Source organism: Mugil cephalus, chromosome 8 (assembly GCF_022458985.1).
Source record: "Mugil cephalus isolate CIBA_MC_2020 chromosome 8, CIBA_Mcephalus_1.1, whole genome shotgun sequence".
Classification (NCBI taxonomy): domain Eukaryota; kingdom Metazoa; phylum Chordata; class Actinopteri; order Mugiliformes; family Mugilidae; genus Mugil; species Mugil cephalus.
This window is the reverse complement of record NC_061777.1, coordinates 23140081-23165971: the sequence shown is the minus strand read 5'-3', so window position 1 is coordinate 23165971 and position 25891 is coordinate 23140081. Positions and strand designations below refer to the sequence as shown.

Here is a 25891-nt window from a genome sequence, read left to right as displayed (position 1 = left end):
AACAAACAAACAAACAAACAGTGGGTTTATCTAGTTTATTTCTCCTTTAATTCTACAACAACATAATGCTCTTTTAAAGTAAAATCCAACAAAAACAAAATATTCAGACCGAACAAGGAGCACTTGTCGTTTACAGGAAGTTGCTATGTACAGCTACACACTCCTCGTACAGACGTGAGAAGGTTCAAAGTGCTTATCAAACAGAAGGTGGGGAGGAGAGAAACAAAAAAAAGAAAGCATGAGTGATCCCTTTGTGAGAGACCCGTAATAAAACTGCTTGGCACCAGTCTCCACCAGGAGAGACACACACAATCACGCCAATGCTTTGATGCATTCACACAAACGCTCGCACACACACACACACACACACACACACACACACACAAGTGATTACTGGGCCGTCGCAGCGATGCAGAGTGTGAGTGAAGAAGAATATGCAAGAGAACTTTTTTTGGAAAAGGAAACAAATCTACATGTGTGTTAGCTGAGTGTCCTCCAACACACAACCAGCCTTAAACACTCGTTACAACAATGAAAAGTCTCAGCTTTATTGTGATGCACTCTGTGGCAGTGTCTACTTAAAGTTGTGTGCAAAAAAAAAAAAAAGTTTCTTGTTTTAATCATTTCACATTCATGGATTTGTTGAACTAAGACGAACTCGGTGCATGCCATGCCTGTGACGGTGGTGAAAAGAGAGAATGAGGACTTATAAAAGGACGTTACACGCACTTACTTTAGCCTTTTATAAACTCACTGTCCACTTTATTAGGTACACTAGTGGGAAATAATTCATGCTAACACAACCTGCACTAAACCCTCCTTCATGACTGTAACGATCTTCAGTTGAAGTTACAACAGCATCAGAACCTCAACTGTGATCGTTTTGGGCAACACAGAAACCACACCGGATTAAACAAAAACAGATTTGTGTTATTTAGGCTAGCCAAATGACGAAACACGATGATGAAACGCAAAACAATTCATCAGTACCACAGCCTCCAAGATGAAACCGATGAATCAACAGCTCTGTGACATAAGCACACACTTCTCACTAGTACTAGTGTACCTAATGAACTGGCAAGCTGAGTGTGGACACTTTGTGGTCTGCATAAAATCAGAAATTTCCTGTTTATCACCATCTGCATCAAAGTGACGCTGATCGGGGCCGTCTCCACGGCAACGCTCCTCAAAACGATTTGTAAATATTACGTTTACAGCGCCTCATCGAAGAGGGACAAGCTAAAGGTCGAGCTGTACAAATTAAAACACGTCCGCCACTTCTTCCAGGAGGGAGAAGAAGGAAAAAAAACAAACAAACCCAACACTTCAAGCCTCGTTGTCCTTCCTCACCACCACTGCACACACGCCACACTCAAAGAATCCTGCCGCCACTCACAAGTTTGAGCGTTTCTTCTGATAGTCGAAGCTTTGATGAGGAACTGGCAGTCTCGGGGGAAAAAAAAAAAGTCAGGGTGCTGTACCTTTAGTATTCCAGCTGGTCAACGGGAAAACAACAACAAAGGCCGTCCTCAAAGGAAAGCAACCAGAAGCTCAGCGTGTGGTGAGAGTGTGTGTACAAAGTAGAGGTAGTGTTTGTAGATGGAGTAATGTTAACGTGTCGGGGCGGGTCTTTTAATTTAGGTTCAGGCTGCTTGTTTTGTGCCACTGTTCTCTCAGTGCATAGACGTCTCACTGGCTACGGACTCGTAACCAGGAAATCATCACATCCACACGTGTGATTGGCCCAAACCTCCTGAAATGACCGTCGTCTTAGCGACAGCTCGAACCTCTCTCTGTCCTCTCCACCTCACAAACACTGATTATCCTGTGGCATTTGAATTGTCTGGATTCTTTTTTTTCTTTTTCTTTTTTTAATTCAGCAACAAAATAAATAAGTAATGATCGCATTCGAATGGGAAAAACCACTGCAGCATCAAAACAGGACACCCTGCTTCTCTATTTAAAAAAACAAAAACAAAGAAACAAAAAAAAACAAAGAAACAAACCTCAACAGGTTGTAAAATATAGGTATTTTCTGAAATTAACAACATAAAGAAAGAAATTAAAAAACTTTTTGGTGACTAATTAAGAGAGCCACTATTCAAGGATTCTATACATTTTTTGTCTTAAATGTTATATAGGTATCTGAATATATTATTTTATTCATTTATCTTACAAGAACAAAAGTGTGTGTGAGGAGGTCATTGAATGAGGCAGAGTGGGCGTCTCAGTGGAGCTTCTCTGAAACATTAACAGACTTTAGGGGAAAACGTCTAGAAGCCCTTCCTGCTGCCGCCGCCGCCGCCGCTCGCCCCTTTTCAGCCGCTGGTGGAAACAGCTGTGTCCGACCCTTCGCCTCGCAAGCGTAATAAAATAAAATCTGTGCGTGAAATTCAAAAACATACTTCTGAGTTCCACCAAGAGGCTGAAAAGAAAAAAAAAGCGAGCGTGGCGTCCAGCTCCCAGTTCCTGCTGGGTGAAATGTTTTCTTAATTTATTCATTTTTTTAAAAAAGGGGTTTGTGATTGAAGGGCGTGAAGGTTATGGCTAACGGGTGAGATTACACAGTCAGTCAGATCCCAAACAACCTGCAGACACAAGCTGACAACACGGCCTCCGCTGTTAAAGGGTCGGCCAGAGATCGATAAATGATGGCGACATTTAAATTAAACGTCCAATCCTCCACTGTTAAGACTCTAGGCTAAACCTCAACGCTCCTTTATAACAGCTGCTCATCTATTACTTTACTTTCCATTTTGGTTTTGTCAATTAGCCGCTTACACTGTATCTACACTGTAACTCACTTTCCAGTTCATTAGGTATATTAGTGAAATATGAAGCCATCCTAATAGTAAACAGTCCTGCACTAAATCCTCTTTCACAACTCTTCTAATGTTCATGATGTTTGTTTGTGGCGTTTGTTAAACTTGACTCAATTAAAAGTGCTTCTGGTTTTTAGCCTAATCCACTGACTGCCAAAATAATAGGAACACAAAACAATTCAATAGTATTATAAACCTCAGCCTCCTAAATAAACAGCCTTGGTTATTTTATGCTGAATACCTTGACCTTCATGAAACTACAATTCAGAGCAGGACTGTTGTATGAGAAAGCATTAGTTTTCACTAGTGTTCCTAATGAACTGGCAAGTGACGTTTGTACCTTTCTCTGTGCAAAGCTGATTAAAAACAAACAAAAGCGAACAGAGAATTGAGATTCAGTCCACATGAAGTTAAAGGGTCTGTTCACCCAGAACACAAAAGGCCGACTCTCCACAGTGATTCTTTAAAGGGAGGATTTTATAAATACTGTACTGAGTTATAAAGTGATAAAAATCACTTGCTGTCTTCAAAGGGCAAAGGGCCGTACAGCACCCGTTCATAACTGGACATTTTTGGAGGTTGAGGCTATTACTATTTTAATCATATTATCATGTCTGGGAAAATGGTCGACATTCCCAACGGCCTAATCTTTTCTGTATGACGTTTCCTGTATTTCTGTAACTTATAGCCTTGTTGGCTCCGAGATCCATTTGAAGGCAGCAACAGTCATCAGATAGGAAGAGAAAGGACTCGGAAAAGAGGCGTGTTACTGAACAGTCAAAGGTGCATTATGGGAAATGTAGGATCATGCATTCTACTAGAGTTTTGAAAGTCCCACATCTGTCTGTAAAGGCAACACTAAACCTCTGCATGTTACTTTAAATGTTACTTTCCAGAGCTCTGACCTGTCTCTAACTCCACTACTGTCATAAACTAAATGACACACGACTTGAATAAAGTAACAGTTGAAGCCCTGATGTACGAGGCAGCAGATAAACTGAGATGGATGGTCAGGTTTTTTGGTGATTTGAGTGAACTAACCCTTTAAGCTCCTTCCTAAACAACAGTTGTTATAAGCGGAGGGAGCATCTTGTGATTGCCAGGACGTTTTTCCTCGTCGTTTCTGATCTCACATCCTCCGGAGAAGAGTCCCGGCTGGGAGATGATGGTGCTCAGAGGTCTGATGAGAAGTCCTCTGAGAGGCTTCAGAGAACACAGTGAGACGTCCCGCTCTGCCTGCCTGGTCCAAGGCACCAGGATGTCCATTCTCGCTCCTCAGGCCACGGAGTGCTGCCACAAACCCTCCGAGTGGCCAAAGAGATTTCCTCTCACACACACCAGCCACTCCCGTGCAGAGCCATCATTCAGAGCACTCGCCAATCATTCGGCTCCTCCGTCGTCCTCTGTATATACACATTGAACTCCGCATCTGCAGCGCACACGCACACGCACACACACACACGCACACACACACACACACACAGAGTACATGGGACATTCGGTGTAGCTCCCGTGCTCCTCAGCAGGGCGTCCGTGTCAGTGGCTGGCAGCTCTGCTAGACTCCACTCATCCCGGGCCTCCGAGCCTCAGTTGGAGCTGGCTGTGATGGGTTTCTCCAGCTCCAGGTCCAGGGGGGCCGAGCTGAGCTGGAGGCCGCTGTAGCAGGTCTTACAGACGCGTGTGGGCTCAAACAGCTGCTGGCTTGGCACTGGGATCTTCTGATCGCAACAGCTGGCGCAGAACACGTTCCCACAGTTCCTGCAGGAGGACACAGACGGGTCAATGGAGGACTGAGACAAAACCTCTTTACACCTACAGTTACCATGCGTCTCCTCTGCACATTGTCTGAAACATGGTCGGGTTTAAACTCTTTAATGGTCTGAACATTAACAGCTGAACTTGACTGTTGAGTTGTTAATGTGTCTACAGCTGGAGCTTTATCTGTACCTACTGCCAGCTCAGGCTCTTTACCCGATCAATACTTTCAAAATACTGGACCTATAAAAAGTATTCACTCCTCTTTTTTGCTTGTACAAATGGAATCGTATTCAGTATAATTTGGTTTCTTCTGAGTGGATTATTCTTTTCAATAACCTTTACACAGAGTTGTTTGGAGAAGTTTTTCATGTCACTGTAGCTGGAAACACTGATAAAGCAGTGATGGTCCTTTCAGACACAGGTGTCTTTATACTGCAGTCACTGGAGACACATTCACTGTCCCCGGGTGACCTCAGTTTCGCAACTTGAGTGTCTTCTCACGCCAACTGACCCTTTTTTGGCCTTCTGATTGGCCTGCAAACGACCAATCAGAGGGCACCAACTCTGAGCCAAGTCCTGACTTCCTATGTTACTGTTGCTAGGTTAGACAAACAATAACGATGGGAGGTCTACTCCCACAGAAACATGTTTGCTTTTTATAAATCCTTATCAAAAGCCAAATTATACCTCACATGGTTACTTTTTATAGGCACTATAAGACATAAGAAATTAAGCATAATTATTAATTGAACAATTGAGTTATTTATTACTTGTTTGATCACTACACATTTTGCAGAAAATCCATCATTCAGATTTATGGTGAAAATCTACTTTATTCACAAATAAAGCTAAAACAGCAGCTTAAGGCTAATGATTGGTGGGGATCATTAGCTTAGATGTGATTTTGGGGCTTTCAGATTTGATTTGGAGCAGCTATGGTTAGTGCAAACGTAACAGAACATCCCATTAATGACCAGAAACCAGACACAAGATGCAAGTGGGACTGTGAAACTTTTTGGGGACAGAAGTTTAAATGATCTTTGTTTCAGGGTTTATTTTGGACATACAACAGTCTGAATAAACTAGTCATGTTTAAAATTAGTGTTAAGAGATTAATTTGCTTTATACTTAAAGAAAATAAAAATCCCAATTACAAAATAGTTCTAGGACAAGTTCCTTTTGTTTTGTGTTTTTATTACTGTAGCATATAACGAACATTATTGTTCGTGATGCTTTTATGGGTGTACAATATTAAAAAATGTAGAATCAGTAGCACTAATCACTTGGCCTTTAAAAGAAATGAACAAATAAAGCATCAAGCCACGATCCTGCTGTGACATTAAAACTGGAGCACATGGGACGCATGATAAAACAGGTGGAAAGAAGGAGCTGTCCACTCATCCCGTTTACACTTCAACTCTGGTGTGGTGTTTTGCTACATGCTAGCTTAGCGGAGGTGCTCTAACACACAGCGGTGATATTTACTCAGCCCATTAAAAAACATGTTGCCATCACTGGACAAAAAAGGCACACTGGAGGCTTCAAATACCCATGCTCAGATTCAGATGTAAGGCCATGCTCACACACAAACAGTGGTTCCCGTTACCTGCCTGTATTCACCCTGAGCACAACTTTTTTTTTTTTTCCCCCCACAACCTACAGGCTAATTTACTCCAGGCTTTTGCACCACCAGGTGGACTTTGAGTGGCCGCTGACACCATGCTGTGCTGCTGGGAGGTGAGATGCAGGGGCTGGTTTGGGGCAGCATGCCGCCAGGGTGTGGGTGGGGCAGGGTGCTGATGTGGTGCTATGGGTAGGAGGAGGGTTGAGGCTGAGGGAGGTTTATTTTATTTTTTTTTAAATCAAAATGTTCAGCCCTCGCCCTCTCACAGCACCATGCTCACAGTCATTTAAAACCGCTGAATGGAAACACACTGCTGCTGCAGGACGCACATCGATACATCTCAGAAATGAAGAGAGACTTCCCTGAGAAGCGGCTGATAGCTACGACAGAGTGAAGGGAAATGCAGCAAGTGAGTAGGGGGGAGGGGGAGGGGGAGGGTGGTGGTGGGGTTAGGATGGGGAGGAGGAAGGTGCAGCGATGATGGGTTAAAAAGGTTGGAGGAGTGGGGTAGGACAAGGGAGCCGGATCTCACCAGACCTCCTGGACAGGCTCCCTGCCACTGTAGAGGAGGAGAGGGGCAGACAATGGATAAGAACTGCCTGAACAGTGGAGATAAATAACCCTTCACACACTTCCTGCTACAGATGCTACGCTTATTGTAAGACACACAACTGGACATTCAAAATGATTCCTTCTCAAATTTCACCCACTCTGAGGTTATCTTGACCCAACCTGCCACAGCAAAGAAGATGTAAAGAGCTGACAACAATGATATGAGGGAGTGATAATGCTGGAGGAAACACCAGCAGCATGAGACAAAAAAATAAAATTCATCAAAAGAATCTCATCCTTCTAAAAACAATGTACAGGAACACGGGGAAATACAAATTCAACCTATTGACCTAGCACTAAGTATCCATTAGACCTGTAATTAAGGCTTCTCCTAGATCATGTGTGTCATAAATGGAGCTGTATGTAGCGAGGACATGGTAGCTCATACCTTGGCTCCAGAAATTGTGTGTCCTCTACTCCACAAATGTTCTGGTCATTCAACGCCGTCACTCACTAACTCTCTCACTCTGGAAGATGCTGTCTCAAGCAAAATTATTTTATTCATTTAAATGCAGAATTCTGTGTTTGCTGGTGCTGTTGCAGTACAGCCTTTGCAGAGTGTATTCAGTTTGATTTTTTTGTCTGTGCCAAATCAAGTCAATAGTATTGAAAGACAACATCCTGCTACCACACCAAACATCCACAATTACTGTCTGACCGACTTCCTTTTTCCAGAGTAAAGTTCTTCCACACAGCAGATATGATAAGTCATGTGAATTACGTTCTTCTTCATGGATTTCTGGCGACTCTGACGCTAGCCAACGGACATTAAAACAGGAGAAGTAGTTTTGATGCTAAAGAAACAAATATCTTCAGAAGACTGGGCTTAGCTAGTCTCTCGAATGGATGACAAGTTGCAGAGTCACTCTCACTGAACAAAGCTCAGATTACAACTCAAAGTCTAGTAGTGTCCATACACAGAGTAATCTGTCTTTAGCAATGTTGGGATTCTCATGAAAACACTGTAATTAGACTTTGAGATTAGACAAAACAGGAATGAGGAATGAGCAGGGTGGAAACTGGTGGAAACCAAAATTAAGGAGAGAAACTGACTCCATCTCTGAAGATGAACCTGCCTCAGGTGAAACTGGGTGCACAAATACAAGGACCTTATTCCAAACTGCACAGAAATGACTGAGGGATCGTCCCAACAGACAGGAGTAGCTGATGGGGTCTGAAGGCTGGAGACTCTGCAGTCTGATAAGCCTCAGTTCTTACCTGCAGTGATGCTTCCTGGTGGCGAGCCAGAACCTGCTCTCACAGCCGTAACACTGGGCTGCCAAATGATCAGGGTACCAGCGAGTCACCTGCAGTGTACATACCACTGTCAGTTCAAGGCCCCCCGCTACAGAACAGCTCACCAACAAACACATCATGTTTTGAGAGCTTTGTTCCTCTACTGGTTAGGTTAGGGTGGACGCGTACCTCAGTGTCCTGCTTGTCCACCTGCTCCCAGCTGGCCTCAGAGAACAGCTCTGTGCTGCAGCGCGACAAACAGTTTGGGTCCAGGTTGCACTCAGAGTCTGTCATCGAGGTCTGCATGGAGTGAGACAAAGATGATCCCTACCAGCCTCACTTTTACCAGCAAACCTTAATGAGGTGCCAGTAATAGTCGCATGCAGGTTGTAAACAGATTGGAGGGTGAGTCAGTTTTATTGTCAAACTTTCAGTATCTTACCACTTCGTCTCCCATGTCTCCATTGATCCTGTGGGATCCAATGTGCTGCTGATTCTCCAGTCGGCTCCACAGCTCCTGCACCTGTTTCTTTAGAGTCTCCACCTCCATCTGGTGCCCCGCCTCAATCTGCCTCAACCTTTGCTGGATGGCATCTGTGTGCAGGGTCAGTCCATCGTCATCCAGGTGGCTACGGGACGGCTGCTCCGGGCTGATGGCGGCCCGGCTCAACATGGTGTGGCAGCAGCGGTGCTGAGAGCAGCTGCCGCGTGGGTGGAGGATCAAGGAGTTGCAGCTTGCTAGGGACACCTGTCGACTCAGAGGGGTCCGCTCCCCATTCACTTTGACGTAGTGAGGTACTACCCCACAGGGCTCCCACTCAGAGTTGTCCCCATTACAGAGCCCCTCCCTGCTAAGGTCAGAACTCACAGACTGAAAGGCACTGACAGAGGGTCTCTTGATGCCCCCGTTTAAAGTTCTGTTTAAGCTGTGCTCAACTGTCTCCAGTCCTTTCTCTTTCTTGGAGCAAGGAAGTTGGCTCCTGCCATCGTTGCAGGGCTGACGGTTCAGGCTAACAGGCGGTTGCGAGGGGGGCTCCAACCTGCTGCAGGCCTCTTCGGTTAAAGTCTCTGTGGAGCTTTCCATCAGCGAGGCCCTCTTATCCACCTGCTCCACTGACTCACTAACTCCATGGTCAGTTTCAGATTCAGGACAGGTCTCCTCATCCGGGCCTGGCTCTTCAGGTGACCTGTCCACAAAGCCGTTTGTTATAGTTCTATGGGCTGCAGGCTGCTCTGGCTCAACGGAGCTGGACTCACTGGGTCCATGTGTAGACAAGTCCTCTACATTCTGCTTCACTGGGTCTTCTGGTGTCTGAGCCACCTCAGGTGCTTGTTGATCCAGTTCTTCTTCCTTTTGTGTAGACAGGGGGGGTGAGTCACCATCCTCCTCAGCCTCCATCACACCATTGTCTGGATGGTGACCATTTGCAAGTATTTCTTTCTGTGTCTCAGTCCCATTCACCTTCATAAACGGACGCTCATCCTCAGCCTTTGCTTCTGCCTCCACCTTTGTGTCATTACTATTAACGACATGAGAGACTGCCTCACTTCCATCTCTCTGAACATCAGCTCCTGCCTCCTCCTTTGTGGCTTCCTGAAGAATGTTCTCCATTTGGCCCTCAGCCACACACACTGCCACAGAGAGCTCCACCTCCTCCGTATCCTCATTTGCTGAGTTCACAGAGGCTTCTTGTCTGAGCTCAGCCTGTGGTCCATGGGGCTGTGGGCTATCGTCCAGTTCAGAGTCCCCTCCGTCTGGATATGGCCCTGCTCCGTTAGGGAGAACCTCTTGATCCTGGTTCCCGCCTCCATCTGGGCCCACTGCCATGTTTAACTCCAGAGAACGCCGGAGGTCCTGCCACTTCTCATTGAGGCTCGGGTCACTGGAGCGGCGGTTGGGTGCCAGTGAGCTTCCCAGTTCACATGCACTGGGCAAGTTGTCGAAAGAGCGGGTCTTCGTACGCCTGAGCAGGAAATGAGAGAACAGTTACAAACAGAAACAGCATTTCTTTACATAACAATGGCTTAATGGGTTTGTTTATAATCTATAATTACAAAATGTTTAGTTAACAGATCAGTCACGTCAGTTTAATCAAAAAAAGAAAAAACGCAGAACAAACATAATGAAAGAGAAGCATTCAGACATTGTCTATGTAACGCAGAGGCAGCTGTCATAAACTATGTCAACTCTGAAATGAAACAACTTCCTGTTGTTCCTCCATGATGTTGTGCGATAAGCAGAGCGCAAAATAGCTTGGGTGACCTTTAGGGCCTGAGCAGAGCAACGTATCTAAGCAGTGGAGCTGAAATGCCGGGCCCCTCTGGCTGTGGGAGTCCTCGACCTGTGTTTATCTTACATGAGGAAGGAAGAGAGAGGAAGTCGGGTGCCAACGCGCCAGGCTCACCTGCCCAGGGGCGCATCTTCTGGGTTGGCACCAGGCACAGGGTACGGGGCGCAGGAGTCATCGGAGGGTGTGGTGGGAGACGAGCTGGGCAAATAAACCGCCGTCCACAGCATCAGGTTCCTCACATGACACACTGGGTGGAGAACCTGCAAAAAGTGCTGCAAACTTAATTGACAAAACAAATAATACTAACAAAATGACACTGGAAGCAACTCTGAAACAAAAAATGAAAACACTTGGATGATCAGACGTTTGAGTAAGATTTAAGTAATGAGTAGAGTTTTCCCCTTGTGCTCAGCAGAAGAATTTTTATGTCCCACACTCTAAACAAAGGAAACCACAAAAATGCAATTCTGAGAAGGGTGTCAAAAGATTTGTAAATCAAGTGTGAGCCCATAACAATTTGCAGTAAGTTCAAGGAAACATTGCGAAACATATAACTGGGGCACATCATTCCACTGCTGCATCTGAAGACAAGCTGTCTTCCCCAGAGAAGCATTTCTTTAATGCGTTTCTTTCTATGCTTGGGGTCTTATTGGGGTTGTTGACTTTAAAGAAACTTTCTGAACAAAACTATTTTCGAAGGTTAATTGCTTTAAAATGTACAAATATGAAATATAAATCGGAACAACTAAAATTAGCAGTGCTCTGAGTGTGACGGACAGTGGACATACAGTCTCAGAGTGTGAAGAGTACAGCATGTTCCTCAGTGTGCGGTTGGCCGGTCTCAGCAGTGACCACACAGAGCAGGTCCTCTCCTGAACGTGGCGATCCTCTCTCTCCTTGCCGCTGTTGCACAGGAAGGTACCAAAGAGACAGGAGTAGGTGTGCTGCACCAGTTTCACCTGCAGCCAGACAAAAACAGACATGTAGAGGCATGTAAACCATTCCTTGTGGAGGTAAATGCATGTTAGTGTCTCATCATTTGAAGCGGAGCGCGAATACACCCTATCTCCCCTCCTGTAAATTGAAAGCAGTAAGACCAGACATAAAGCACCAAACGCGTACGTACCAGGAAGGCCTCATTAAACTCAAAGGAGCAAGGGAATTGCCTCTGCAGCTGGTGAACACAGTCCAGCCACTGCAGGAAGACAGGGCAGCGTTCATTCAAGTCCTCTGAATTTTCTCCGTGGCCACAGCGGTCAGCAAACTTGTGGCCAAAGTCCAGCCATTCTGTCTCCACTAAAACCTGGAAGCCCTACACAAAAACGGTACAAGCTTTTTATTCAGTAAAATGTTTTTATACTTTTTAATGTCTGGATCTAAAAGAAAGAAAGACCCCGTGTGTACCTCAATAGTGCGGTAGTAAGGGTCCAGCAGCAGCTTGGACAAAGCAACGATCTGAGGTGTGCGGTCCCAGCCATCCGAGCAGTGCACCAGGACAGGCCTGTGGTCTCTGTCCACAGCATTGACCACCAGCAGAGCCGCCTTCAGCAGCAGGGACAGGTGCTGCAGCCACTTGGTGCTCTCCAGTGCAGAAAGCCAGCTGCAGACAGACAAGTCGCTAAGTCATAATTCTGATTAAGGCTACATATATCCTGAATCAATACAATTCTGATTCACAAGGTCCCGATTTGACCAGTTTTGATATCAGTTCATTAAGATATATATATATACACACATATGATATTTCAGTTTTCAAACAATTTTCATTAAAATTAAAACTAATGTTTTCATTGATTCCAGTGATTCATGGTATTTCTCGTTGCGTGAGCTCTCAAGGCCACAGCAAGATTTCTAATGGGAAGATGCAGAAAAAAAATATCTAAAGCTTTTAGGAATCAATATCATATTATTCAAATTAAGACAGATTTTGATTGGAATATCTATTTTTTAAACCAAGCCCCATTAACTGACACAGCATGGAGCACTGACACCACAGCACTGGTCAAAGCAAGCAATCAAAAAGGCGTATAGTGTCATAAAGGTCATCAAGTTATCGATTATCTGATCAAGTCTTTTTACTTGTGCACTGTGCAAAGTGGTTGTGTTCTTAGCTAGCCTGAAAACACACTGACAAACCTTTGTTTTGATGGAGGTCAAAAAGAAACTCAAAGAAAAGCCCAAATTGGACTTTAGTCAGCTGGCAGATTTTAATCTATCAGCTGATTATGGTAGTAGACAATGGTTTGTGAACATGCTAACATTGATGTTACAAGATTAAGTGGCATTTGTGTTCTTTTGATTTTTTTCTTCCTGCCCTCTACTGGCTAAATTAATTAAAGCAGCTTTAAAAATCGTGATGTTTGTCTTTTACTGAATGTTATGATGATGTATTATTTCAATATTGCAGACATGCACCACGACCTACTTCAATTACGGGTAAATGTTTCACGTGTCTTATCTTATCTGTTTTTTTTTAAGGGGTGCGTGATTTTTATCGTCTATAAAATCCCGGAGCATGCGATAGAGAGACAGCTTGTGAGGGACTTTAGCAGACTTCATGCGTGTCCACTACTTGCCATGCTTGCATACAGATATAATTTAGGTTCTGTTTATTTGGTAAAATCTAGAGTTAAGGGAATTCTTCAAAGACTGCTTTTGTCTTCTGATTTGATCTCCAATCCATGTTAAGTGCCCTCTTTTTATGCCAGCACAATTCAATTACACATGATTGTAGCGTCAAGTCTGGGAGTGCAGATGGAAAGAGATCCTCCACTTGGGCTTTGGCCAGGCTTTCTAAATCAGGCGCAGATGTATAGCCAAGGCCAAAACACAGCTGTGCTTACTAGTTACCTTCAGTTACTACAGCAAAGCATGTGTTCTTTGGTTTTTGGTTATTTTAAAAACAAATATAGGGTTTATCTAATAAATAAGCATATGGAGCTAGAGAATTTAAAACATTTTTTGTTTTTTTCACAGAGATTAATCTTAATTATGTTTTAATTAACCATGTTTTTTTTAAGGGTTTTTAATTTGGAGGTTAATAGAAATACATACTTGGCTGGATCGGGCATCTGAGTGCAGAGGAAACGTAGTGACTGGAAACTCTTGCGTATGGAGTGGATGTTGGCCATTCCCATGAACACCACCTCACAGTTGGGATAGTACTCTGGAACGGGAGCAAGAGCATTGGTCAAATAGGTGACGGAGAACAATTGCATTTGTGGTCAACTCCTGAGCTCCTGAATCCACAGCACACATTGACCTAATTCTTCTTGTGACCAGGGACTGAGCGACAACGTACAAAAAAAACCTACCTGGGCACTCACAGCCTCCCCCCTTCGCTCTGTTAGCTACGGCAGCAGCATAAGACCGTGCATCCAGGATCAGTAACTTGTGGGGCTGGGTCGCCAGGGTCTCCACCTCTGAGCTGTTGGTCATGGAGGATTCTGATAGATGCAAACAAAACAGAGCAAAGTCACGGCTCAGTACAAAAAAATATGACAGGCTCTATGGTTGAGATCATTATTGCAGTCATTAGGTTCCAATGAATCATTATGATGTGAGTATTTTCGTGTCAGCCATATCCAAAATGATTTACTTGACGAGAAGTTACTGTGATCTGTGTGTTTCAGAACGGCTGCTGCTTCAGACAAGCGCTGACAGGTCAGATTGCACAACAGTGTCTGCTGCAAATTCATGCAGCTAGAAAGACCTCAGCGTGGAAATATCTGTGCGTAGTCAGTGTGTGTTCAGCTGGAAGTGTGTTTGCGTGTGGGCGTATACAGTACGTCAGAAAGCCAGCAAGCGTGACCTCCTACCAAAATCAGTATCAGGCAGGTCTGAGCCATTGGTATAGCTGCCGTTGGAAAGGTGTTTGTGGGAGCTGCTGTCCACGGCGCAGGCCTTGGCGATGGACTGAACCAGGTGCTCGTCATCCGCGTTCCTCCAGCCCCACCAGCTGACCTCTGGCTGGCCACAGCGCGCAATCACAGCTCCTGTGCTCAGGTGTCTTATGTGAACCAGAAGCAACAATAATATTAAGTTCACAGTCTTCTGAAAAGTCAACGTGGCTTAATTTGACTGAGTTGAAAGCTTATCAACAGGAAGGAAATGCCGTCTATCTAGATAGGGGACATACAGCCACTGTTCAATTCTCTTCAACATAACAATTCATTTTCATCTAATAGTTTCGCATGTAAAGTGTCAACAGATCAGAACTGTTGCAGACTGATTTGTTAAACAAATTAAACGTCCAGACATTTAGGCTCTAACAAAAAAATAATGAGAAGATGATTGTACCAGCTGGATGTAAAACACGTTGGGTTCAAGTCCTACATCATGGTCAGCTACGTCCATTAATATATAAATATATGGATAAATGTTTACACCCATTGCATTATCTAAAAGCCAGCATAAAAGATGCATGTCCACGCTGAAGAAAGGCATATGATTTGTTGACTTTGTTATTGAAGCATCCAGCTGGGGAAACTGTTGCTTGATGATTAAATGCTGTATTTTAAAACCACTCAGGACAAATACGATCTATAGTTATTTAAAATCGCATCTCCTTTTGCTCTCATGGGCCAGAAATGATTTTTAAGGCAATAGAACAAATCTTTGTGATGCATGTTAGTGGGCAGAGATAACTGTGAGATAAATATGAGACGAAGTTGCCAATTCTGATTGGAGTAGTCTTCTAAAACCAAAGGTCACATCTAATTTAATTTGTCACAGACTAACTTAACATACAAGTCAATTCAACGTTCCTGGAGGTGGCGGCAATTTCTGAATAAAGGCCACTGATGTAAAACCATAAACCATGGTTGAATTCCCCTCACATAAGGAAGCTTTTCATTTCTGATAAACAAGTTAACCATCTAGTTTGAGCAGAACAGGAAGACATAAATACACCAACCTATAAACCACAGCAGGAAACCTCTTCCAGGAGCGGAAGGCTGCCACATTTTCCAGCTCCTTGTCAGTGATCCATGCTGGCACTAGGAGTTGCTGAGGATAGCTTGGGCAAAGTCTGGCAGTGCAGAAGAGCGGAGAGAGCAAAGTTAAACAAGGAGAGGGAGCACTAAAGGGCTGTGATGACTCAACAAAAGTCTCTGTCTACAGACACCTAATCCAGAGCTGGCCCTGTATCTGCCCAGGGCACAGCTCCAGTGGAGAACAAAAACACAACCACCCACTGTCTAACACATACACTGACTTGTGTTGTTCGCCAGTGAAAGTAAAGGACGGATCTCAACACAGCGGCAGTATCCTGACTGAAAGATGCTTTTACCTGAACTTGCTGTTGATGTCAGATATCCTCCAGGCGTTTTGAGTGTCAAAGCCCATCCTCTCCACCTCATTCTTGAACCAAGAGGTCACGTGTTCACCTGCAGAGAAGGCAGAGATGTCCGATAAGACCGAAGCAGAGGAGGGGCGGTTCTGCTGGAGTCGTGTGAGGACATGCGGGAGACAGCGGGGTACCTGGTCTGCACAGCTCTCCGTGCTGCTCCTTCTCACCAGCGTACACCTCCATGCACCAGGCATGGAAGGCAAAGGAGAAGAGGTCCTCTAAGCGAGAGGGAGGGCGCACCACTACGTTCAGGCGTTTCAGCCATTCCTGACACTGTTCAAAGGTGGAGAACTGACACCTGGAGATCACATGTAAAGGCCAGCATTAAACAATCATCTGTAATAAAAATAAGTCACTTTTTATCTGAAATATTACCTTTTATTTGAGGAAATAACCTATTTCCTATTCTATAATTACTAGTTTAGCAGACTTCTCTAAATGGCTGACATATTACCACCACATGAAGTATGCTTTGACATTCTCACAGAGTGAGTGTGAAAGGTAGATGGGCGGATTTCAACACAACTGGATACAAAGTAAAACGGAGCTGCTCTAGAGTTTGGTTCTGGGAGCAGTGATTGAGAAGCTGACAATGTTTTGTCATCAATAATGAAGAATATTACGGCTGCATTTTAGAGTTCATCAGTTTTCTCTTTCTGTTTCAAATACTGTTCATGCCTTGCGGTCGCTGAATAGATTTGGTAATGCAAACTTCAGTTTATGCCTCATGTTTACTGGGAGTCTATCAGTGATCAGCAAAAAGCAACTCTTTTTGTCTCTTGTTGAGTTTGTCCAGATTTAATTTCATTTATTTGTCCCCTTTAGGGCTGTGACATATAAAAACAACAGTTGGACGATCCGTAGGAAAAGTTAAACCAGCAGGGAAACCAGTCTGATTGACTGGTAAGTTTGTTTTAAAACAACTTGATCATCTAGAATTACACTGATCAACTGATCCAGGAGAGGCTAACTCGGAGCAATGGGTTCAAAGCTTCCTAGCCTCACAGTTAATAGTTTATTTTGTTTTCTGAAAAAAAAAAAAAAGAACGTGTGATGCGTGAAGACCACAGGAAAAGTGAAACTTTTTGCACCAGACACGTGAGTCGACGTCACAGACAGCCTTTTTTTCTGGAAATAGACCTTTACACTATGTGCAACATTCAAAAGCTGACAAATGCACCTGGGACCATTGACATGGGCTTGATGAGTAAATGAGTAAATAATGATAAAAATGATTTGCTTTTGTTTCTGTGACAAGTTTAGCGACAATTAAATATTAAGGAAACCTGGTTCTAAATTAAGAATCCAACATATATTTACACATAAACAGGGCAAAGTGTTTAACTGGACATACCTGACGACTTTGCAGTCCTTACAGGTGACGTGAAGCTGGAACATATCCCGACACTCCACACTCTCGATGAGCTGAAGAGGAACCTGCAGAGCAGAAGTATATGAATACATCAAACATGCACATCTGACAGACATCTCAGCCGTTCTCACACAGAAAGACGGTAACACGTGGTCAACACTAGACTTGCATTAGAAAACTTACCAACCAAACACATGCAGTCAGTAACAGGGAGTGTGGTACACAGCAACTGACAATCCCTTTAGCAAATTAGCGGTGGTCAGCACAGTAATGCCTTCATGCCAAGAATCAGCCACGTGTGCTGGAACGTTACGTTTAAATAAAAGTTTAATTGTGTAACATCATTCAGTACAGCCCTGAGATTAAAAGAATCACAATGATCACTTGTTCAGGTACATCTCCATTAGTTTATCACATCTCTCTCTCTGCTCTGTAAATATACAGTACATAATCCTCTTAACTTCACATATGGGAGCTCAAAAGCATTCAATGCATGCTGAAGAACTTGTCTCTGTACTTTCATTTTGGTCCACGCTGGCAGTCTTATCTTTCATAGGCAAATGCCATCCAAAGTACAGAACTGTCACGTACCTATGACTCAAGTGCATATTTTGAATACTGTAGGGAAATGCCTATGCTGCTATTGACTAAGCTCTGCTAATTAGTTAAGAGCACTTTTCAGCAGCGCACTGGGCTTTCAGAAAAGGTGTGGCTCAAGCCGATGTACACGCACAGTCTGGAGCCATGCATGACGGTCAGCCAGCCCTCAGCACGTCAAGCTCCCAACATACGCTGAAAAATTACAGGGTTACAGTGGTAAATTTTGTATTTAGTGTTTGGCAGCTTGAATGCTTTGCGTGATGAATTTTCCCCACGCAAACATTTTTATGGTGTCTAATTTCAGTCCAGCACCAAGTGTAAAACAGGATGAACACGTAGGATTCAACTCCTCTCGATACCAGCTGGTTAATTATACAGTTAAATCAACCACTCCACACCGTGCAGCTCTGCTGGGTACTTACTGACACCTCACAACAACAGCTCTATCCAGAACAAAACAGAGAGAGCAGTAATGAAAATGATGTACGTCAACCAGGGCTACTATCAGCACATATTTCAGATGCTCGTGAATCCTGCTGCCACAACTTAATTCCTGCCCTCCATTCTACGTAATCTGGCCAACACTAAAATTCCTGGGCTGCTTGTTAACAGCCTCTCACTCTCCTCCGGCGCCTCCCACCCCTGATTTGTGAGCTCTCGCAGATCTGCCATGGGATGCAGATGCCTCATCAAACCGTCCACATATGTGTGAGGGAAGCAACAGAACTTAATAAACCCTATACACATGAAGCACTGGTGAAACTAACTCATTGTTTAGTTTGAGACCAACCCTGAGTGCCAAATTTGGGATTTTAGTAACAACATTATAGCTTTACAGGGGCTGGGGGCAAGTCTGACCTTTAAAAACCTCTCTCTATATATAAAAAAAAAAAAAGAAGAAGAAGAATTCAAATCCAAAATTGAAGGTGAATCAGGGGATATTCTTCACAGAATCTGAACACTTCACAGTTTTGGGTGGTCAGAGGAAAAGACACACTTCTGGTGGCATCACAAACAGAATATTTACACTGGTTTTGTTCACCATTATTCTTCCATTACTCCTCCATTGTATTTTACAGTGAAGTCAACTGCCCAACATCAATTTCTGTGCTCCTCTGCTGGCTATGACTGTTGATGCCAACATGTTGTAATCAAATGAATGATAATCATACAGTTGCACTTCAACAACTATGAGTAAATATTTCCTGCTCCAAAATGATTTACGCAGGTCATTACTGTACAATGAATGAAACTGTCAACAGGGTCAGCCAGACATAATACTTGGTGATATGATCGACTCATTGTTGGTTTCTTGTGAGATTTACTGACAGTAAGAAAAATCCAAACGACTATTTCATTCTAAAATAAATTAGTGAGTGTTATTTTCACATCCATATGAGGAGGAACTGAAAGAACCAAATCTTTCCCTGTGGCGCATGATTTGGTGTTACTCAACTTGTCTGATCTCACATGTCAACTGCAGAGCAACTTGGTAATCTTAACATAGCATATGTTTTTCCTAAGGCTTTTAGGGAATTACTTCCTTATCAAATGAAGGCAAATACAGAACTTGAGAGCAAAAGCTCTAAAAAGAATCGCACGTTAAAAGATTAAAAATGACAGAACATAGCGCTCAGTCTCTGGGAATAAATGTCCAAAACAGACAGCTTGCACAGATGTGTTTATAGAAAATGATGGCATATAATTAGCACAAGTATGAGAGTTTTTCATGAGAAAAGTAGCCTTGCTATGGGAAGTACAAACATAAAAAAGTTTATATAAAAAAAAAAAACATAGTACTCTGAATCACTGTGGTGGTAAATGAGGACAGATCTTTGTTTTAGAAATGGACCGCACTTGAGTAACAAAGCTAGTCTCCCCCCTGACATAGTGAAAAGACAGAGACAGAGAGGGCCTGACTGTTATACATCCCCACTGGAGCTACTGCAACCATGGCAACGACAAGTGCAGAGAGAAAGCGGAGCAGGCAGGCGAGTGTAGAAACAGAGGTGATGAAGAGTCACGCGGCACTGCTGCCAGTGGAGATCAAGTCTGAATCGCCTGCCACAGCAGCGCTGGCAGAACGGCCCCAGCTCTGTCCATTCACAAAACAACAAAACACACTTCCACACAGCCTCCAAGGGAGACAATGTGGTTCAGTCTGCAGTTATTTTGAGCTGTGCGGCTCTAAACTGTATCCACAGCCTTGAAGACAAGTGCTCATTTTTCAATGATACTTACGTTCACAACAGACTCTTTGAACTTAATGTGTAGGCGGTAGTTGGACATTGCGATGATGGCATCCTCCGCTCTCCCCACGTACTCTGAGAACTCCCCATGCAGCTGTTGAAAGGGCACCTAGCAACGGCAGGAGATAAAGCATTTCTACCAAACTGCACGACAGATATGTTTACATCACTATTTTGAAACTTCTATCAAGACAACGATCACTTGTATAATGGCAAAAATCTTACCATTTTCCTTTTTAATATTTTTATATTTATCATGCCAGCTAAGCAAAATAAAAGTATTTTCAGTCTGCTATAAACAGGGACTGAAAAATGAAAGAACTGCCCCTTTTAAAGAGGAGAAACCAGCTGAGAGAGAGACACACACCAGCATATTTGTCTTCACATATGAACTTTTTCAGACATCACCTGGAGCCACTGTATGTGAGAATACAATCGTCCCAAAGACATTAACCAAACTTCACTCTGCCAGCTTTCCAGTACATCGTGTGTGTAATGTCTGACTGGGTCCACGTGTGAACAGAGACGCAAAATTTGTGGTGTCTGTACTGATGTGGATCATGCTGCCTACTGCACACTCCCACCAGGTGCCACCCCTCACTTAAACTACAAGGACAATGTCCTGCTGTCTGCAGCATGTGCAAAATGGCAGTTTTGGACAATGTTTAGACCTGATGCTCTGGATTCTGTGTGTGAAAATGACTTAACGAAGAATAAATAGAAACAAAAATGTAGGAAGGCTTGAAATGACTAAGTGTCCAACTATAAGCGCTGCCTTGTTGAGTCTCAGAGGCAGAGAAGTCTATGAAAGAGTGTTTTCATAACAAACAGACTGTAAAATCTGTTTTTAGTTTCAGAAAGGCTAAACTGAAAGTCAGCTTAAGTTACATGTGTCATGTCAGTTATGTAACTGATTCATATCTACAGATAACTGTCTGGCAAACTGTTTTTTTTTTTTTTTTAAAAAAAAAAGCACAAGATAAGCAGCGGGGGCAGTGGACTGCTAACCTGCATGTTTTCCTCCTCCAGGACGGGGGACTTCTTGGGGAAGATCTGATTGGCCTGGATACACTCCAAGCTCTGCTGCCCCTCCTCCTCCTGCAGAAAGAGGGCCTGTTAATTCTTACTGAACTAGTATGAACTTTAACAACCACAGATATTTCGCACAAACATTTCTCTTTAATTTTAACACGGCATTTTGCTTAATATTATTTATTTTCCTGCTAATGTCACACACTCCGTGGCTTTCGCCTCTTAGCTCCTGTAAAGGAGGGGGTTTAAAAGCATTGCGCAAGACCACCTTAGTAGTATTGTTACTCCAAAACTTTGCATTGTCTCAGTTGTTGCCTCTTCAAAATCAGACAGGCTTCACGTTTTTTTGGAAATAACCAAAGTGCCACAACGTCTTTTGTGCCAGCAAGTAGATTTGAAACCCACATGACATGTCTTTCCTTACCACCAACACTGTAACTTGCAACCAAGGCAAATTTTCTATAATCACCCCTTACTGAACATATGGCATTACTGATGAAAACAGTATACAGAGCTCTACAAATAGTAACATTCAAGGAAATGAACTTAAACAAGTACCTGGATAGAAATGAGAGTGTATATCAAATATTTAGTTGGAAGAATTTTCATTGTGGACATTTGTTATTTTTAAGTCCGTTTCCATTACCGGACTTTCATGATGTTGGAAGTCACAGAATTCTTGTGTAAAATTAATCTAATTCACAGAGGATCCATGTCAGTGGGGAATGTGAGGCATGGATACAAAAGCAGAGTCTAGGATTTTTCCTCAAGGGCAAATAGGTGGAAAAAAAATATGTCTGGCCTGTCAGTACGAGAGTTTAGACTGAACACTGCACTAAGAAAGATTACGTTTGTTAGAAGGAGATGATAGATAACCGACAGCCGTGGCGTATCCTGTTCAACACTTGCTCAGCATGAGCAGAGCAGATCCACACAGACACCTCAACTAGAGGAAGACTGTGCTGAAGGTAGCCGGGGGGCAGCCGCCACAGAACAGAATGCCAAGAATGAAATAACTCACACATAGACACACAATCCAAAAAGGCAAAGCATCCGATCCAGTGGTTATGTCATGATGCAGTAATACAACACACATTTGTGAAGTGGAAACTGAAAGCTGTCCCGCTTAGACCACAACCTTGGAGGACCTTTGACACTGCTGCAGCTGATGCAATTGTCTGCTTCCCGGTAAACAGTGCTGATTAAAAGCAAAAAAAATCAATGGAGAGTTCCGATTCTGCAGACACTCAGGCCTCAGGACACAAAGCAGTTATTATCTAAACATGCACAAGTAAAGATACTTTACCATGGCCCCAGTGAAGGAGTGCAGGTCACCCAATGAGGAACTGGATCAGTCTGTATAAAAGGATGACAGAAAGCCAAAAAAAAATTATTATCTTTAAGGGATAATGTTTAAAACAGAAAATGTTAACAACCATTATTTTCTTACATGTGATGTGATTACATTTTAAACTCAGGTTGGCCAAACTCTTCTAATTAAGATCTATTTTTTACATCCAGTTTGTGGTCAGATTCCGTGCAGACAACACCACAGGGATAATTATTGCAAAACATGACCTAGCCTTTAGAAAAAACAAATTCATGACCAAGATGCTACATCGACAATTCTGACAACATCTCAAAAGAACTCCCCTCAGGTCAGTGAGGGATACTGCGAAACTGCTTCTTGTTGCAACAACACTAACACTTAGGTTGACAATATAGGGCGGAGGCCATCATCAACCGGTTTGAAAAATGATTTAGGATGCAGTTAGGTAGCTGAGACATTAGATCAGTGTGTCTCGCTTACCTGGCACTCAGGTAAGTGTTAATGGTCTTTGATAGTCAATTTTCAGGAAATAAAAATGACTGTTTAAGATAGTTAACTTTTCACTTGCATGTCATTCCTAATTTCCTTTATTTTTTTTCTCATTATGTATATATGTTCATTATTTATATAACTTTCATTTCTACTACTACATTTCAAACTACTTTACCAAATTACTGCACTATGGCGGAAATTATTTTCAGTGTTTCTGTTGGCTTTATTTTGGAGCAGATTTTTAACTACAGTAACTCACAGGAGAAATGAAACCGATGGATTTTAAAGGCTAGTCAACCTGCTGTCCTACTGTATTTGTGATGTCAAATGTGGCACCAGGGTGTGCAAACACTTTCTCTGACAATGGGTCTAGGGAATGAATTGACTATAGTCCACGATCGACCATCAGACTGTGAGCCCTTGATTGGGCAGTCATGTTCAGCACATTCAACAGCAAATCAATTCAACATGAAATGGCACTAGAAGGGAAAGTGTGGCCTTCAACAGCAGTTTCCACTGCATCCAGTTATATTCAGTCAGCTGCATCAAATGCAGTAAAGAGAGAAGATTGGGCTGGGCTTGTGACCCCAGTTAAATAATAAGGCAAAATGTCACTAAAAACAGTGATATTTCTTTTAGACTTACCACAGACAATCAGAAATAGTCGAGAAGCAGTGCTGATGGTCCTACTTGGAAATTCTCACAGGTGAGACATGGAAATCTGTGGAAATAAAACTGAATGATGAGAAAATGTTTCTTCCTTACAGACTTTATTATACATCCCTATATTTTGCACTTCTTCACTGAGGCATACAAAAAACAGAAGCTCTTTTGATTCACTGGCAAATATAGATGCACTGGTGGTCACAGTGGGTTGCATATGAGCTCTGGGATACCACTTAAACTCAGCTTCGCAATGGGAAAAAAGCCACCCGGATCTCAAAGTCTACAGTTTAGCTAACACACAAACATGGTTCAGTAATGTGAACTGGTCATGTAATATCCACCTTTACAAACCAATGGGAACTGCAAGTTCCTACAATATCAAAACATGCAGTCACAGCCTGGGGGTTAATGCAGGCTAACAGAAGGTATCGAAGGTATGGAAGATGATACAGTGTAAAACAATAAAATAAAACGCTTTGTAGCTTAATGAAATCTATCTACCAATAGAAATGTGAAAAACTAGAGGATATTAGAAATGACATGACAGAGATCCCAACCATGTTTGTGGTTGGTGTCTTAACTCCTCAGCCACCACTGCTGCACAGATAAATTGCATTTAGCTACAAATAGATTGGTTGAATGCGTGGCAAAATGGCTGGTTAAGCACAGATACCAATCAGAGCCAAACACTTCCCAGTTGGTATCAATTTTCTGCCAAGTGTGTTTGTGACACAGCTGGAACTGTAGCTGACCAAGAACTCTAAATTAAAGATCAAACTATTGTTTTGTTCAGGTAATGATGAACCATCTTGTAGGTAACATATTGGCATGCCCGTAAAAGTGATATCATCAAACATCTCTTTTCAAAACAGGCAACCTGTCAGGGAATTCGGCATACAGGCCTGCAAATAGTAGTAAAGGTCAGCTACTCTTGCAGAGACTGAAATCTGATCCAAGAAGGTCAGTGAATGGGCCGCCCAGGAGCTCAACACACCTTTAAGATGCCTGAGGATAGAAAGGACAAACATGCCGTTGCACCGGCGGCAGACGAGGCCCATGGCATCGCCCCGACCTTTGAAAGTGTTGTAGTGCAAGCCAAGAGAAGCCATTACCTCACTAAGTGAGGAGTCCAGCATTTACTGCTGGTGCTACCTGATAAAGCATATCTGTCCAACACACGGCTCTGTTTACCGCGGCTCAGTCTGGCTCCGAGTTCACACAGTCACACAGGGAAGGCTAAGCCCCTTAGAGCCTTAACGTTACTCCTATCCCGTGACAGGCCAGCCTACATCTCCTAAATTCATTCAGCAAGTTTAAAAATGAAACGGACTGGGCCTGACTGAACCGCAGTGACACAATTCTTAGCTTGTGAACAGCGGCGCTAAAAACTTTTTCTTCGTCAATTTGACAATTTTAACGTTACATCTGTGTCAATACAATTAGCAATTAAAACGTTGTCAATTAAGTCACGCCAATCAAGTGACTTTTTAAAACGAGACAGAACCCCAGTTAGCAATTAAAGATAAGCTTCTGTTGGTCAAAATCCATCCCCTAACCTTAAAATGGTAAACTCCACGGATACTAGCAAAGCGTCGTAACGTTAACAGCTAGCTAAATGTGGAGTAACCATTTGTTGCCAAGCGAAAACTCAACTCAACTCGAAATTATGCTAATGGTTTAATAATAATCCATGTCAACAAAGCAAAGTAACCAGCTGACGATGGGCATTCCACTGCTGCTCTTCTTTCTCTTTCGATGATGTTAAGCTAGATTGTCTGAAGCTATCCACCGTTGGTGTTAGCTAGCCAACATTTAACAGCAGCTCGGCTGTACAGTATTTTAGCGAGATAACGCCTAGACCAAATGAGTTATTTTGAATTGCGAACAGTCGACATAAACATTTAGGCATTGCATTTGCCGCACTGACACAGCGCTCTGATTTTTTTCTTTCGTGGCTGTAACACAGAGCCCGCAGTGAGCGGGCTAGTCAGCATTAGCCGCTGGAGCTAGCGCTGCTCTCTTCAACTGTTATTGTTGTTATGAGATGGAGGGCGGACCCCAGAGAGGAGGCCTCTGTCAAAACACACCGACGAATGGCCACAAACCGGCGGACTCACCAGCCAAAGGAGTGTCGAGGAGTCAGGAGCTAAAAATTCATCCGAAGCCCGTGCAATTACTGAGCAGCAAACCGACCCCAATCAAATAGAAATTAGTCATATCCGAGCCGAGGCCAGCTTCACTGCGCTCCCTTCCAACACCGAGTCGTCGTCGCCATCGCCGCGAATTCTCCAGCCCCAACAATCTACGTGGGCGTGACGTCATCGCGTTAACCCGCCGCTGCGAGAGGGGGAGGGGCTTCATACACAACATGCGGTCATGTAAACATTGGCCCGTGGGCTTCCAAGATAACTGAATAGATTAAATATACTAAACCACGTGAACATTCTTCAGTTTTAC

The 25891-nt window shown here is 43.3% G+C and overlaps 1 protein-coding gene across 3 annotated transcripts; it reads right to left on the bottom strand.

Moving 5' to 3' along the window:
- Nucleotides 1–20: 20 nt before the first annotated feature.
- Nucleotides 21–25748, bottom strand: mtmr3 (myotubularin related protein 3). Of its 3 annotated transcripts, XM_047592818.1 has the most exons (22): nt 25552–25748; nt 23414–23489; nt 22253–22302; nt 20923–21012; nt 19907–20023; nt 18088–18108; nt 17048–17130; nt 15825–15991; nt 15634–15730; nt 15259–15372; nt 14162–14352; nt 13658–13789; nt 13398–13509; nt 11748–11943; nt 11470–11655; nt 11132–11302; nt 10458–10603; nt 8495–10016; nt 8242–8352; nt 8035–8123; nt 6737–6763; nt 21–4580 (listed from the first exon to the last, which is right to left on the bottom strand). In XM_047592818.1, the coding sequence occupies exons 3-22, from the start codon at nt 22253–22255 to the stop codon at nt 4409–4411; spliced, it is 3747 nt and encodes a 1248-aa protein (XP_047448774.1). In that variant the 5' UTR covers nt 22256–22302; nt 23414–23489; nt 25552–25748; the 3' UTR covers nt 21–4408. The 3 variants fall into 3 exon arrangements, with proteins under 3 accessions (XP_047448774.1, XP_047448775.1, XP_047448776.1); XM_047592819.1 differs by lacking the exon at nt 18088–18108; XM_047592820.1 differs by lacking the exons at nt 6737–6763; nt 18088–18108.
- Nucleotides 25749–25891: the final 143 nt, after the last annotated feature.